Raw genomic sequence first — 15,039 nt, 5'->3', positions numbered from 1 at the left:
CTATGAGTCGGAAACGACTCGATGGCACATAAGAACAACAAACATTTAAGCCATTTGAATGATAAGCTTATGTTTTCCTAAAGCAGGCAAACAAGAACTTCTGATAGACAATGTTAAGTCACAGAAACATAATGGAAATTATTTGTGTGTCTTATTGTCAGTCTATAATATCACTCTATAACTATTTTATTTGACTTACATACATAATTTTTAAATCTGTGCAATATTTGCATGTATGTTTTCTATCAAAATCAAGAAATATTTACCAAAAGAGGGTCTGATTTGTGTTATCATGATAAATCTAAAAAATATCTAAAACTCAGAAAGCAAAAACCATGATGTCCTTTGAAATGCACATTATAGGAAAATATATACAATATTATTTCGTTTATATCCAGCTTTCAAAATACATAAACATAAATCAGGTATTATTTAAGGTTGCACAAAAGAAGTAATAGCTAAAACAAAGCTAAACAAAAAACAATGCAAAAGAACCATTTTTCACAAAATTCAGAATAGTGGTCAGCTAGCTCATGACATAAAAAGGGAAAGAAATGCTTATAAAAGAGCATGGGGGACTTCTTGGTTTAGAAAGATATTTCTTTTCTTCCCTTTTCTTTCTCTTCTCTCCTCCTCTTCTTACTTCTCTATTTCCTTCTTTCCTTCCTTCATTTAAATACTCCTAAGCATCATCCTTCCTTTATTTCTATTCTCATTTCCCTTTTCATTTTGGGGAGACAGTGAAGTAAAGAAAACTCTCCAATAAGATGGCTTGACACAATGACTGCAGCTGTGGGCTTAAGAGATGCTGATGGTACAGGACAGGTCAGGGTTCAGGGTTCATAGGGTCGCTATGAGTCATACTCCACAGCACCTAACTACAGCAACAGATATTGCTAGAACTTCTACTTTGTGCTATTAACCATCTTAGGAGCAGGCATACATCAGTGATCAAACCAAATGCCCTTATTTTCAGGAACTGCATTATAGGTTGGAGATGTGAAGATATTCACTAAGAATTAAGCATAAGTCAACTATAAATCAATTATTTATAGACAAAAGATGGGAAAAGAAGGTGGGATGGGGGATATAGAAAGGTCAAAGGACGAGGGCAAGTACAATCAGAAATGTTTATTTGGTTGTCAAGTGAATTATCATCCACAAAATGACAAATGAGTTTAGGCCTGGAAGGAGAGAAGGAAGTAACCATGGGTAAGAATGTACGTGAAAAGGATTAGGCAAGAATTTACCTGATGTGTTCACAAAAAACAAACACAAGAACCCTATGGAAGTTAGTGTGACTGGAGCGAAGTATCCAGGAGAAGGAAAGGGAAATGAGAGCTGAGTAGCAATGAGGTACAAGTTGGAAGGAGTGTGTGGACCAAAAAGGGACTTGGAGGCATCAGAACACTGGGCCCAGCTCAGATTAGCTCTGAAGAACTAAGCCACACATTCACACAATTTGGAATTTTGTAATCAGATTGTTAAACATAAACTCAAAACTAAAACATACAGACATTGAGTTGGTTCTGATGTATAGCTACCTCTGTTGGGTTTCCTAAGCTGCAAATATTAATAGGAGAAAACTGTCTATCTTTCTGTCGCAAATTATTCGATAGATTAAAATCACTGGATATGTGCCCTTTTAGTTAGCAGCACAACATCCTTGGACTATGCCACCAGAGTTTGTTAAATATATATTTTAAAATTTATTATTATTATTAATTTTAATGAAAATTTACAGAGACTTTAGATTTCCATTAATTCATTCATTGTTGCACTTTTCTCCCTGCCTACCCCTCTCCCTCCAATTTGCTCTTCTCTTTGAAAAGTAAAAGAAAAATTCTTTCATTGCTATACAATCCCTTCCCCCCAAGTCCACTCCACTACGCAGCCTTCATTCTGGACTCCTGTCATGAAAATACCTAATTATATATTCCCTTTAAACAGTTCTATCTTTTACCTTTCAATGCAGTATACATAATTTATCCCATCTTTGCAGTCTCCTCCTAACCCCTATGTCAGTCCCATTTTGCAACAGTGGCACCATGCAGTATCTGTACTTTTGTGACTGAGAGCCCCTAATGTCCTCCAGGGCCACCCATTTTGAATAGTTCATGAGTTCCTTGTTTTTCAATGTAGCGTAGTATTCCATTGCATGAATATACCAAAGCTTCTCTAACCATTCATTTGTTGATGGGCACTTGGGTTATTTCCAGCTCTTTGCTATTGTGAACAAAGCTGTAATAAACATGGGTGTGCGTATGGGTGTACTTGGGTAGTGGTTATGGTTTCTTTGGGGTATATTCCCAGTAGTGGAATTGATATTTCTATTTGTAAATTTTTGAGAAAGTGCCATACAGCCTTCCATAGTGGTTGTGCACCAACAGTGAATAAGGGTTCCAGTTTCTCCACAACCTCGTCAGCATTTGTTGTTTGCTGTTCTGTTAAATTTTGCTATTCTTACTGGGGTGAGATGATATTTCATAGTTGTTTTGATTTGCATCTTTCTTAGAGCTAGGGATTTTGAACATTTCTTTATGTGTTTCGTTTGCCATCTGAATGTCTTGGTGAAGTGTCTGTTCACATCCTGTGCCCATTTTTCAATTGGGTTGGTTACCTTTATCTTGTTGTGGTGCTTAAGTATTTTATAAATTCTAGATATAAGCCCGTTATTTGACATGTCATTACCAAATATTTTTCCCAGTCGGTGGCTTCCCTTTTTACCCTGTTGGATAAGTTTTTGTATGTGCGTAGGGATTTGATTCTTAGAAGGTCCCATTCATCTACTTTATCCTCTCCTGGTTGTACATTTTTCAGGATTCTCAGAAGACTGTTGATGTTGTGGATAAGGATTTCTAGAGTTCTTTCAATCTTTTTTTTTAATGAAGTTTACAGTCCTTGGTTTTAGTCTTAGGTCCCTGATCCACTTTGAGTTGGTTTTTGTATATAAAGTGAGGTGTAACTCCTGCTTGAGTTTTCTGCAGACAACACCATTTGTTTAAAAGACTGTTGTTTCCCCAGTTTCCTGATTTCCTCTCCTTGTCAAAAATCAGATGACCACAGGGAGATGGGTGAATTCTCAATTCTGTTTCATTGATTTATGTGTCTGTCATTGTACCAGTACCATGCTGTCTTGACTACCACGACAGTGTAGTAGGATTTGAAATCAGGCAGTGAGATGCCTCCAATGTTGTTTTTCTTTTTAAGGAGTGTTTTGCTTTCCAGTTCAAATGAAACTGGAGATTGCCCTTTTGATCTTGTTGAAGAATAGGATTAGTATTTGTATTGGGTTGCACTGAACATGGTAATTGCCTTTGGTAGGATGGCCATTTTCACAATATTGAGTCTTCCCATCCATGAGCAAGGTATATTCTTCCATTTCTTCAGGTATCTTTTTGTTTCTTGTAGTAATGCTTTGTAATTTTCTTTGAATAAATCCTTGTGCTTCTGGTTAGATTTACTCCCAAGTATTTAATCTTGTGATGAGTTATTGTGAAGGGTATTGTTTTTGTTAGCTCTAGCTCTGTATTTTCTTGGTTACTGTAGAGAAATCCAACTGATTTTTGTATGTTGATCTTGTATCCTGACACTTTTCTGAATTGTTCAACTATGTCCAGTAGTTTTCTTGCTGAGTCTTTAAGGTTTTCTAAGTATACTATCATATCATCTCTATATAGTGATAATTTTACCTCCTCTTTGCCAATTTAGATACCTCTTATTTCCTTCTCTTGTCTTATTGGTATCACTAAGACTTCCAGTACAATATTGAATAAGAGAGGGGATAGTGGGCATCCTTGCTTAGTTTCTGTTGTCAAAGAGAATGCCTTTCCTCTCTCTCCATTGAGAAAAAGGTTGGCTCTCAGGTTTGCGTATGTACTTCTTTACTATATTGAAGAAATTTCCAACTAATCTTATTTTGTTGAGTGTTTCAGATCAGCAAAGTGTGTTGGATTTTGTGAAAGGCCTTTTCTGCATCAATTAATAGTATCGTGTGGTTCTTGTTCTTTGCTTTATTAATATGATGAATTACAGTGATTGTTTTTCTTATGTTGCATACCTGTTATGAATCCCACTTGGTCATGGTGAATTATTTCTTTCATGTATTGCTGTATTCTAATGGCCAGTACTTTATTCAGTATTTTTGCATCTATGTTCATAAGATATATTGGCCTGTAGTTTTCTATATTGGTGGTGCCCTTTCCTGGCTTTGGTATCAAGGATATGTTTGTTTCATAGAATAAGTCTGGGAGAATTCCATTTTTTTTTATATTTTCTGAAATAGTTTATGTAGAATTGGTGACAGTTCTTCTCTGAATGTTTCATCAAATTCATTTTTAAAACCATCTGATCCAGAGCTTTTTTTGCTAGAAGTTGTTTTATTACCTTTTCAATTTCTTTTTTGCGATGGGTCTGTTCAGGTGTTCAATTTCAGTTGTGTCAGTATATTTTAAGGTTAAAAATAAAAATCTAACTCCTGAAAGGTAAGAAGAAATTCTTTTTGCTGAGAGTGTAAGAAGGAAACTCCCTGCTAATGTAACAGTGCTTGAAAAGGCCAAGGGTATTTTAGGTGGTTACCAGAAGCTCTCAGCACCGTGACTATTGTACACTATGAGAAGGAGTATGAGAAAAAAAATAGGAGCCAGATTTTGAATTTGAAAGCTCATTTCCTGTGTTGTAGATAATAATTATTCTGATACATTAGGCATACCTCCTATAATAAGTGGGCTGATTAATATACGTTAGCAAATATGTCATAAAAACCTAATGAAGACTAAAGATACCACATTAAAGACTATTAAAGACTAAATATGGCATGAAGAATTTAGTGAAGACTCAAGTCTTCATTATGAATGACCCTTCAACATCAAGAAAACCAAGTTCTCTGCAACCAGATCAATAGGCAATACAATGCTAGATTGAGATTGAGGGGAAACTGAAGTTGTCAAGGATTTAATTTTACTTGAATTCACAGTCAACATCCATGAAAGTAACAGTCAAGAAATCAAGACATGTTGCACAGGGAATATTTGCTGAGGACCTCTTTACAGTCCTGAAGAGAAAGGATGTCAATTTATGAAAGGTGTCTGAGTCAAGTCATACATTATAAGATGCTTCAAATGCATGTGAAAGTTGAAGATGTCCAACCCCAGTGCTTTCTTAGAAGCAAGGATGTTAAAATTTTGTCTCACATACTTTGAGCATGTTGTCTGGAGGCACCAGACCTTGGAGAAAGACATGATTGGAAGACAGAAAGGCAGTAAAAGAGAGAAAAGGAGCTCTGGTGGCCCAACGGCAAGAAGTAACGCTGTAGTCCTGAAAGCATGGGGATGCTCCAACGGAGAAAGATGGGCAATCACCTCCCATGCCATTAACTGCCTCTGAAAACCCACTGGAGGGTCAGCTATGGGTCAATTCTGACTCTATGGTATGCAGCAACACAACAATAAAAGAGAGGAAGGACCTCAACAAGATGCAACAATGGAGTTGAGCATGCTTGAGATCATGACGCGGGTACAGGACAGGGGCAAAGGGTTGGATCTTTGCTCAGGGTCACTATGAGGGTTAGCTGACTTGAAAACACCTACAACTTCCTGTCAGATTTCTTCGGTGGTCAGTTGCGAATGAATTCTCCAATTCCTGAGTGAAACAATTAGCCAAAGTAACAATACTACCTTCAAAGCGCAACACAAAGTCCAGTGCAAAGTCTAAACAAAATACAGGCTCAGTGGCACCTCTCCAAAGGCACAAGAGCTACCATACCAAACGTGGCTTGTCCACACTTATTGTGCATCCTTCATACCCATTTCATCACCACCCAGTAACACATATCTTCAGTAACCAGGGGATAAGCAGAACAGTATTCCTTTAAAAAAGACAAGCCAGACTTTTCACAAAGATAAAATATAGCCAAAATCTAAATATCACAAAGGGCACACACATTTTCTAAAAACAAAGAAAAATAAATCAGAGGAGGATAGGAAATATGAAGTGAGGAGTTAAGACAGAATTTAGTGGTAGGAAGGCTTTATAATCAACCATACCTTGTGCAGCTAATTCTTTCCATCTTTCTTTATTCTGTTGAATGATGTCCACCAGGTTGTTTTTGAAGCTCTTCAGGTCCACTGTGGTAAGGGAATACTCGGAGGAATTGTGCCCATCACACGTATTCACTTTCACATTTGATGTTCTCACTGACTCAGCAACTTTGAATGCCGCAGATGTGACAGAGCTTGCATTACAAACAACAACAAAACAAACAAAACATGGAAGTCAGGTTGTGGAATGGGAGAGCAGACCTGGAACCCCTAGACAAGTGAGAAGAGACTGAGCTGGCAGAGACGGGGGTTTCCGTTGCTCACCATCCTCACGTGGAAACGCCCACTTACCGCAAGGATGTCCTGAATAGCACAAGTCTTAGGTCAACTCACTGCCTTCGAGTCAGACACAACTCCTAGCAAGTTTCCAGGCCTGTAAATTGCTAGTGAAGAAATTGCCCATCTTTCTCAGAAGAGCAGCTGCTGGATTTTAAGCCCCAAGAGGTACAGTGCAAGTCCCTTTGGACTATACCCCCAGAGAGCTCCCTTAAGTCTTCCAAGGGTAGTCTAATCAGGATGGGGGGCCGGGGGTGGAATGGTCTTAGAGCAGTAGACACTTGAGGTGAGGGGATTCAGTGTGAAGTTCACTGACCTGTTTCACAGAAGGGGCATCACCATTCGGGGAGTCTCTAGGGGGGAAAGGGCCCCAGCCCCTTCCTCTCCCATTTAATTTCCAGTTTAACCCTCTTGAGTAGACTTTTTCCTCAGATTTCTCACTGCGGTTCACTTAGGGGTGGCTGTTTTCGAGGGTGACATTATGAAATGTTGGACCAACAGATGGACAAAAGTTTATCATCTATTCTGTGCCTAGGGCTTTAAATGAGGGCATCCTTTAACACACTTATTAATGCAGAAAACCACTTTGGAATATTGTAGGGAGGTTCTATGTCTAATTCTATTTAATGGTACTTATTGTATTCATTTTTTTTTTTTAATCTAAAAGACTGGAGCGCTGTCATACTCATTTAAATTAAAAGATTATCATAGATACAGACATCTTCCTTGATATACAAACAAGTTGTGATTACATTTTTTACAAGTAACTATTAGATACGTTACTATATCTAGAACATCATAATTCTTCCATGAAAATGTAATTAATTTTATCCTTCTTAGTATAAATGACAATGTAAAAGCCATTTTGCTAAGTTCCTTAGTAGTTTTAATCATTCCTGTCTAAAACATCATTAAAACTTTCTGTCACTGAGTCAGAACTGACTCATAACTGTGCCTTCAGCGGGTTTCATTGGTTTTAATTCCAAGCGGATTTACAGATTGCCCATCTGGGGTATTTTCTCTTCTCATAAACAGATGCAATCTAATATATGACCACTAGATGGCAATATTATTTAATAATTCTCTAAGAATTTGCTGCCAGTTTGAAGAAACAATAATCATTTAAAAGGTCATTAAACATCTCAACAGTAAAATAACGACAAAATATCAAACCTGATTGTTTTAAAGGAAGAGTTTTCTGGTTTTGTGGCTTCCTCTATGAGAGGAATAACAATTTTCTCTGTTGAGTCTGTCAGAAGAGAAAATGTTGGCTCAACTATGAAATCAATGAACCCTGCAAAATCAAGAAAAGACAAATTCCAGTATCACAACTTCTTGAATTATAAAATTAGTAATAAAGAAGAGACTGATGCTTCTTGAAAAGCATGGATCAATTTACTCCATGTTTGATTACACATATGAAAATAATGCAGTCTTTAAAAATGCTAGCCTCACTTTTACCAATCTTCAAGAAATGGAAAGGATATAACTTAAGTTTGTAAATTAACGTACACTGGCTTTGTTTTTAATATTCAACCTTACGTTAAATCAACAACAAATTCAGCACCAATGAGTGTGACTGGTTTTCCCTTTTCCGAGTGAGGATTTGGAAAAGGTAATGATTGCTGAATTTTATTGTTAATCAACAAGAAATAGGCTAAGTGTCAAAGAAATCAAGTCATTGAATTTTCCCCAAGACCACGAGAAGGCAATTGCTCCCCCATTTCCTTCTTGTTCTCTTACTGTACTAATCAGAGCCTTCTGCCAGTGGGTTAATATTTCAAATTGCTGTTTATTATTCTCTAGATGTAAAGTGTTAGTTCGCAGCATGTGGGCGTGTTCTGTCAAATCAGCAAGGAGAACAGTAACATCTCTGGGAGGCAGCATTAATACCACCACTTTGAGATGTCAGACTTTAATAAAAAGACTTCTGCATTTAAAGTACTCATCAAGATAGAAGATGACACACAGAGAGAAAAGAGAATTGGCCTCCAGGAAGCACTTAACAGCCAGTGTTTTGGTAAAGAAGGAGAAGGAGCCTTTCCCAGAGCTCTGCTTAAGCTTTAGCACCCCCAGGACCAGCACTGATGCTGTGATCCTAATCAAGAGCTTTGTGTCTTCGAAACACATGAGAGCTGCGGGCTAACGTCTAGGTCTAAGAAACGAAGCTGGAAGGAGGCTTATTAAGGGATGGTGTGCTGGGAAAATACACAATGGCAAGTTTCCCATTCATCAGATGCTCAGATAAAAGTAATTCCTTTCAGGCAACTAGCGGAGTAACAACATAAACTACTTTTTAAATGAAAACATTTCTTCATGGTTTTGGTTTTTTAATCAATGCTCTTAATTGGCCAGTATTTCAAGTCTGAATTATGACTTAACTAAACAGTCACATGGGTTGTCTCCCCAACCAGCATCGCACTGAGAACCCTATCAGCTGCCCACTGAGGTCCACAGTCTGACATCTTCACACTTGCTTAATAAGAAAGGGCACCAACATTCTCTAGAAAAAGAACTGTTGGAACCTGAATGGGAGGAGAAGAGGCCAGAGTCAAAGGTGACTATTTGCCGTAGTAGTATTGGATCACAACTACACAAGTAATGTGATGATGCTGTGTTTATGAATCATATAGTTCAATAATGAAGAAGCTGGTTTAGGGAGTAACGATTACAAATGTTTGAATTAAGTAGCAGAGTAAAGTATGTTTTAGTCTTGGGCTAAGGCTTAGGATCCCCAACACAATTATGGCTGATTGGAATGAACATGATTGCAGGCAGTACCACTTTACACAATTTCTTTTATTGGGATATATGTTGAAATTAGAGCGAGCATATTTTTTTCTCGAAGAGAATGCAATATAAAACATTAAGTATACAATGCAACAACTTAGAAAAAGTATATTAATATTTTCATTGAATTGTCTTGCATACAAAGTAACACGTCACAGAAAATAACAATCAGCCACAAAACAACAACAAAATAGTGTATCTCTTGCACAAAAATGACAATTACACTCATAAAGGCTACTGGATCTCATGAGCATTTATTTTAATAACTCTTACTAGTCAACACCTTGAATAGAAGCTCTGTCTAAAGATCAAAATAAAGTGAAGTGAGATTTTCATGGAAGTTGTCCCTTTGAACAACATATTGTATACACAGGAAAACTGGAAAATATGCTCCCACTCCCCACAATCTTCAATCTTTAATATTACCTATCTGTGACTGGGCCACCATCGTTGACTTCCGGTCACAAAGTGGAGAAAATGGAAGCCCTAATTCAGCTTCTTTATCTCCCTGGAGGAAAGAGAGATCATTAGTACTGTTTGGAACTGGAAATACGCAGACAATGTGAAGCCTAAAAATTAAAGCCTGAAAAGCTTTCCCCTTCATTTCTTAATTGTCACAGTTTTGTGTTTGTTTGTTTTATAAAAAATCAAAAGCAACAGTTTCGTTGTTCCGGTTTGAGAATCCTAGGAGGCTAAACCAATCAAACTTACTGTGAACATGTTCAGTATCTCAAGGATCTGCTTAGATATTAAAATCCCCTGAGTGTAAAAAGGTTCCCTTTTGTTCTGTGGAATTTGCTAAAGTTCTTACAACATTTCTCACTTCAGTGAGTTATTTGGCATCTGATTCACAATCATAGATTTTTCTGCACATCTTTCTTTTCTTCAGGATCAAGACTTTTCATGATTGGACTGTGTTTTGAAATTGAAGTATATGAACATTTTTTTGGAAACATCTTTCTACTTATTAACCAAGTTTTATTGCTTTTCCAGCCGGTGATAATATCTCAGTACTCTTCTATTCTGTGTGCATAATTTTAATGTGTTCTCCAAGAAAATGGAAATGTCAACGATTATTATTACTTGTGCTTATCAAAAGCACATTAGCTGAGCACATGTGTTAAAGAATTCTATTTGTGTTTAGGTTTAACGTCATAAGCACTAATTAGATTTCTAGCTCATCAAGTAAATGTGGCTGCTCTGGGAAAGGCTTTCTTAACTCAAGGTTTTATCAAACGTGGGGTTTTTTTCCCCCTCTTTACAATCAAAGAAATGTACTCACCAAACCCAGGAGAGTGGATATTCCACCTTCTCCTGTTTATTTCCATTGACTGGTCATTTGAGAGAAAATATTGAACTATGTCTTCCTAAGGTACTGAATGTGTACTTTCATGCTGTATACCAGTGTTACATAAATCTGTGAACTAGGGTACATAGTCACGTTCTCAGATCAGAAGGAAAGGCTTTCATTTTTGCCTTGTGGGGTAACCCAGCTAAAAGCCCTTCCAAAGAATCTGACTTGTTCTTTCAATCCACTTCTTTTAATATCTTTGATAATATTCATTGCAATGACATATCAATATGGGATATTTACATTTCTTCTAAAAAAGCATTTTCTATTGCATTCTCCCAGCCATGCCCCTGACCATGAGAATTACAAGAAGAAAGTTTGAAATTGGATTTGTTCTGGACATGATCATCAGAGAAATAGGTAAAGTAAGAGTTATAGTGCACTGTCATGACTAGGGAAAGAAAATAAAGAATAAAAATTTATTCAATATTTTTCAGGAACAACACTGCAATCTCCTAGAAAATTACATCAATTCTATTTGGAGTTAATATTTATACCTGGATTAAGGGACAAATGGAAGGATGTTATTAGGGTCATTATCATTCGAATCATGTTGAATCATTGTTGATTAACAGACTATCTCTGTACTGTAGGCCTATCTGCTAATACAAATTCTCATGTACAATTTGTTTTCTCATCTTAGAAGTATATATGTACTATAAACTCAATAGGATTTCCATGTAGCTAAGATCATTTTTTGTAAAAGGCAAGTGCAGTGCCTTGTGTTGTTATTCTGTGCCATCGAAATGCCTGTGATTTATAGTCACCCTATATACCCTGAACTCTGCCCTATCATAAGCCAGTTTCACTGACTCCAACATACCTACCCCTGCTACCCCAGTTATTCTGTCAATCCAGCTCATCTGGGTCTTCCTCTCCTGCGTTGTCCTTCCTACCTTCCAAGAATGGAATCCTTCTCCAAGGACTGGTCCCTCCTGGCCATGTGTCCCAAGTATGTGAGATGGACCTTCAAAATCCTTGCCTCCAGAAAGCAACTTGGTTTCACCCTCTCCAAGACAGACCTGTTTGTTCTCTTGGAAGTCCATGGTATGTTTAGTACTCTTCTCCCAGCATCCCAACTCAAAGACATTGATTCTTCTGTCATCTTTAGTTAGTATCCAGATTTCTGATGCATAGCAAGTAATTGTGAAGACCATAGCCTGGACACTGAATGAGAGCTAAAAATGATAATAATGATCACAATAGCAATACAGAGCTATGCAAATTAAGAGCTGGATCATGAATAAGGAAGACAGAAGAAGAATTGTAGCCTTTGACTTGTGGTATTGGAGAAGAGTACTGATTATCCCAAGGACTGCCAAAAAACAAATAGATCTGTCTTGGAAAAAGGGCAGCCAGAGTGATCCTTGGAGGCAAAGATGAAAAAGCTTCATTTTTCATATTTTGGACATGTTGCTAGGAGAGGCTGTTCCTTGGAAAAGGGTATCATACTTAGAGAGATGCAGGTTCAGTAAAAGAAAGTCAAATACCAAATGAGATGGGCTCATGTGTTTCAGAGATGGTGAGGATGGAACAGGGTAGGACAAGATTCAGGTCTTTTGTTCACAGGGTTGCTATGCGTCATACTCATCTCGACAGCACCTAGCAACAGCAACAACAATACCTATCTTAGGAAGCTCTGATGGGCTAGTGGCAAGGAGCTGTGCTGCCATCCTAAAGGCAAGCAGTTCAACTCCACCAGCTGCTCCTGGGGATAAAGATGAGCCGTCTCCTCCTGTACAATGTATTGCCTCTGAATACTCACTAGAGAGTCAGCTATGGGTTGACTAATTTGATGGCACTATGAACATTGTTGTCAATATCAGGTGGATCTTGGCTGAAAGCAGAGAGTACCAGAAGAATGTCTATCTGTGTTTTAATGACTATGCAAAGGCATTTTACTGTGCAGGTCACAACAAATTATGGCTACCATGGAAAAGAATAGGGATCCTAGATTACTTAATTGTGCTCATGCAACACCTATATTTGGATCAGGAAGCAATTGTATGAGCAAAGTAAGGAAACACTGCATGGCTAAAAATCAGAAAATGAGTGTGTCATGGATGTGTCCTTTCACCATACCTTTTGAGTCTATATGTGTGACAGATTATTTGGGAAGCTGGACTTTATAAAGAAAGATGTGGCATCAGGATTGCAGGAAGATTCACTAACAACCTGTGTTATGCAGATGATACAGCCTTCTTGAAAAGCTGAAATGTTCTGAAGCATTTGCTACAGAAAGTCAAGGACTACAGTCTTCAATACAGATTGTACCTCAACCTCAATAAAACAAGGATTCTCACCATTGGGCAAACTGGCAGCATCATGATAGATGGAGATCAAGATTGTTAAGAATTTCATCTTGCTCAGATTCACAATCAATGCTCTTAACACCAATAGTAAAGAAAAGATGGGTTGTATTGTGAAAATCTGCTGTCAGAGACCTTTCTGGGGTGCTAAAGAGCAACAATGTCAGTGTTGAGGCTAAAATGGACCTGATCCAGGCCATGGTCTTCTCAGTTACATGCTATGCATCTGAGAGCTGGACAATGAATAAGGATGACAGAAGAAGAATTGATGCTTTTCAGTTGTGGTGTGGAAGAAGAGTATTGAACATATCATAGACTGTCAAGAGAACAAACAGGACTGTCTTGGAGAGGGTGAAATGAGGTTATTCCTTGGAGGCAAGGATTTTGAAACTCCATCTTACAGATGTTGGGTATGTTGCAACAGGGGCTAGTCTCTGGGAAGGTAGAGGGTCAGAGCAGGAGATGAAGACCCTGGGTGAGATAGATTGACATAATAACTGTGGCAGTGGGGGCAGGTGTGTCAGAGATATTGTCAATATAGGGTAGAGTTCAGAGATATTGTCCATGGAGTTGCTATAAGTCATAGTAGACTCTACAACATGTAGCAACAACCAAAACAATTGTGCCAGATCCATTGCTGTTGAGGCAATTGTGACTCACAACAATCCTATGTGTTACAAAGTAGATTTGAGCTTCATTGAACTTTCTTGGCTGCAATTTTCTCTGGATTCACACAGTAATAGAGATCCCAACATGCAGCAGTACACTATACAACTGAATTAGTCCCTTTCCAAGAAACATGAGAAGCTGAAAATATTGTCCCAAGAAAAGAGTTAATTAGCTTGTACTTCTCAATTGTGTCCTTTGTGCATAGCACTGGGCTCTTGGGGATAAGCATGAAGGTAGGGAGGTAGAGAATATTGCTCCACCCACATGGAAACAACACAACTGGGGATTGCAGTGTGAGAGCTCATGGCTGTTTTAGCAATTCCCTTGGAGACAGTTGAAATTTCTTCTTTAAAAAGTCTATGGCAAAGACCTAGTAATTGCTTTCAGTAGAACAAAATGCTCTTACAGCATTCAATAAGTTGTCAAATCCAGTGACATGCTAACATTTTAAATTTTATTTTGCCTTTGATCTGAAACAGAAACAGTTCCTATAATTTTGAAGAAACAGAAAACCAGACAAATACAGAAATACTGAGAAAGCCAAATTTTAATCACAGACATAACAACACAAAACATGCACAAATCCCTGATGACAGTCTTTGCTACTGTTACTGTCATGCGGATTCTAACTCATGGTGACCCCGTGAGTGCAGATCAGAACTGCTCTGCAGGGCTATCAAGGCTGTAACTTTTAGAAGCAGATCTTTGGTTATGCTTTTCCAGGCCCTTTTGCTTCTCATCAAATGTATATGAATGATTTTATGAAACACAATATAAAGAAATGATTATATAAAATACGATGTATGTGAATGAAATACAATGTGAACCCATTATTGTACATAAACCAATTAAAAAAGATGAACTGTATGCACTAATCACAAGTTTGTTGTTATTATGCACTATCAAGTCAGAATTAACTCAGAGCTTCCCTTCTAACAAATTTTCAGAGGTCATAAATCACACAGGAGGAGATTATTCATCTTTCTCCTGCAGAGCACATGGTGGATTTTACTAGGTCACTATAAGGTCAAGGTTAGAACTTGACAGGTACTCATTGTAAAATGAGGGAGAAGGAATGAACATTAATTTAACCTTTAACAGGTTTAAGGAATTTGGATCATCTAATGACCTTGCTTTCTTTCTCCTAAATTCTTAGACAGCCACTCCAATTGTTTTAATGGTTATTATAACTTGTAGCTATAATTTCTTTATGTTTAAAAAACCCTTTTGGCTCTACTCATAACTTTTTTATGTTTGATTAATAATCGAGAATCTATTAGGCAAATACATTTTATTGCTACATTCCCAGCTTCCCTTCTAGCTATATTGTTGTTGTTGTTGTTATGTGCCATCGAGTTGCTTACGACTCATAACGACCCTATGTACAACAGCCTTAAACTCTGCTCTGTCCTGTGCCAATCGCACTGTCTCTGACACTCCCATCCCGATTACCCCAGTCACTGAATCAATCCAACTCATAGAGGGCTTTCCCCTCCTGTGCTGTCCCTCCACCCTAACCAAGCATGATGTCCCTCTCCAAGGACTG

At 37.8% G+C, this 15,039-nt stretch overlaps 1 protein-coding gene across 1 annotated transcript in view; it reads right to left on the bottom strand.

Annotated features, from left to right (window-relative positions):
* Positions 1-15,039, bottom strand: part of PDE1A (phosphodiesterase 1A, calmodulin-dependent) — a 479,366-nt gene that overhangs the window by 25,587 nt on the left and 438,740 nt on the right. Inside the window, exons 12-14 of the mRNA XM_006878948.1 lie at positions 9,591-9,672; positions 7,548-7,668; positions 6,045-6,232 (exon numbers count right to left, since the gene is read on the bottom strand). Of these exons, the coding sequence (XP_006879010.1) occupies positions 6,045-6,232; positions 7,548-7,668; positions 9,591-9,672 (391 nt within the window). The remainder of the gene's footprint in view (positions 1-6,044; positions 6,233-7,547; positions 7,669-9,590; positions 9,673-15,039) is intronic.

The sequence above is a fragment of the Elephantulus edwardii genome, unplaced genomic scaffold (assembly GCF_000299155.1).
Source record: "Elephantulus edwardii isolate Elephantulus edwardi_28Jun2011 unplaced genomic scaffold, EleEdw1.0 scaffold00001, whole genome shotgun sequence".
Lineage (NCBI taxonomy): Eukaryota > Metazoa > Chordata > Mammalia > Macroscelidea > Macroscelididae > Elephantulus > Elephantulus edwardii.
This window is presented reverse-complemented; position numbering and strand designations above follow the sequence as displayed.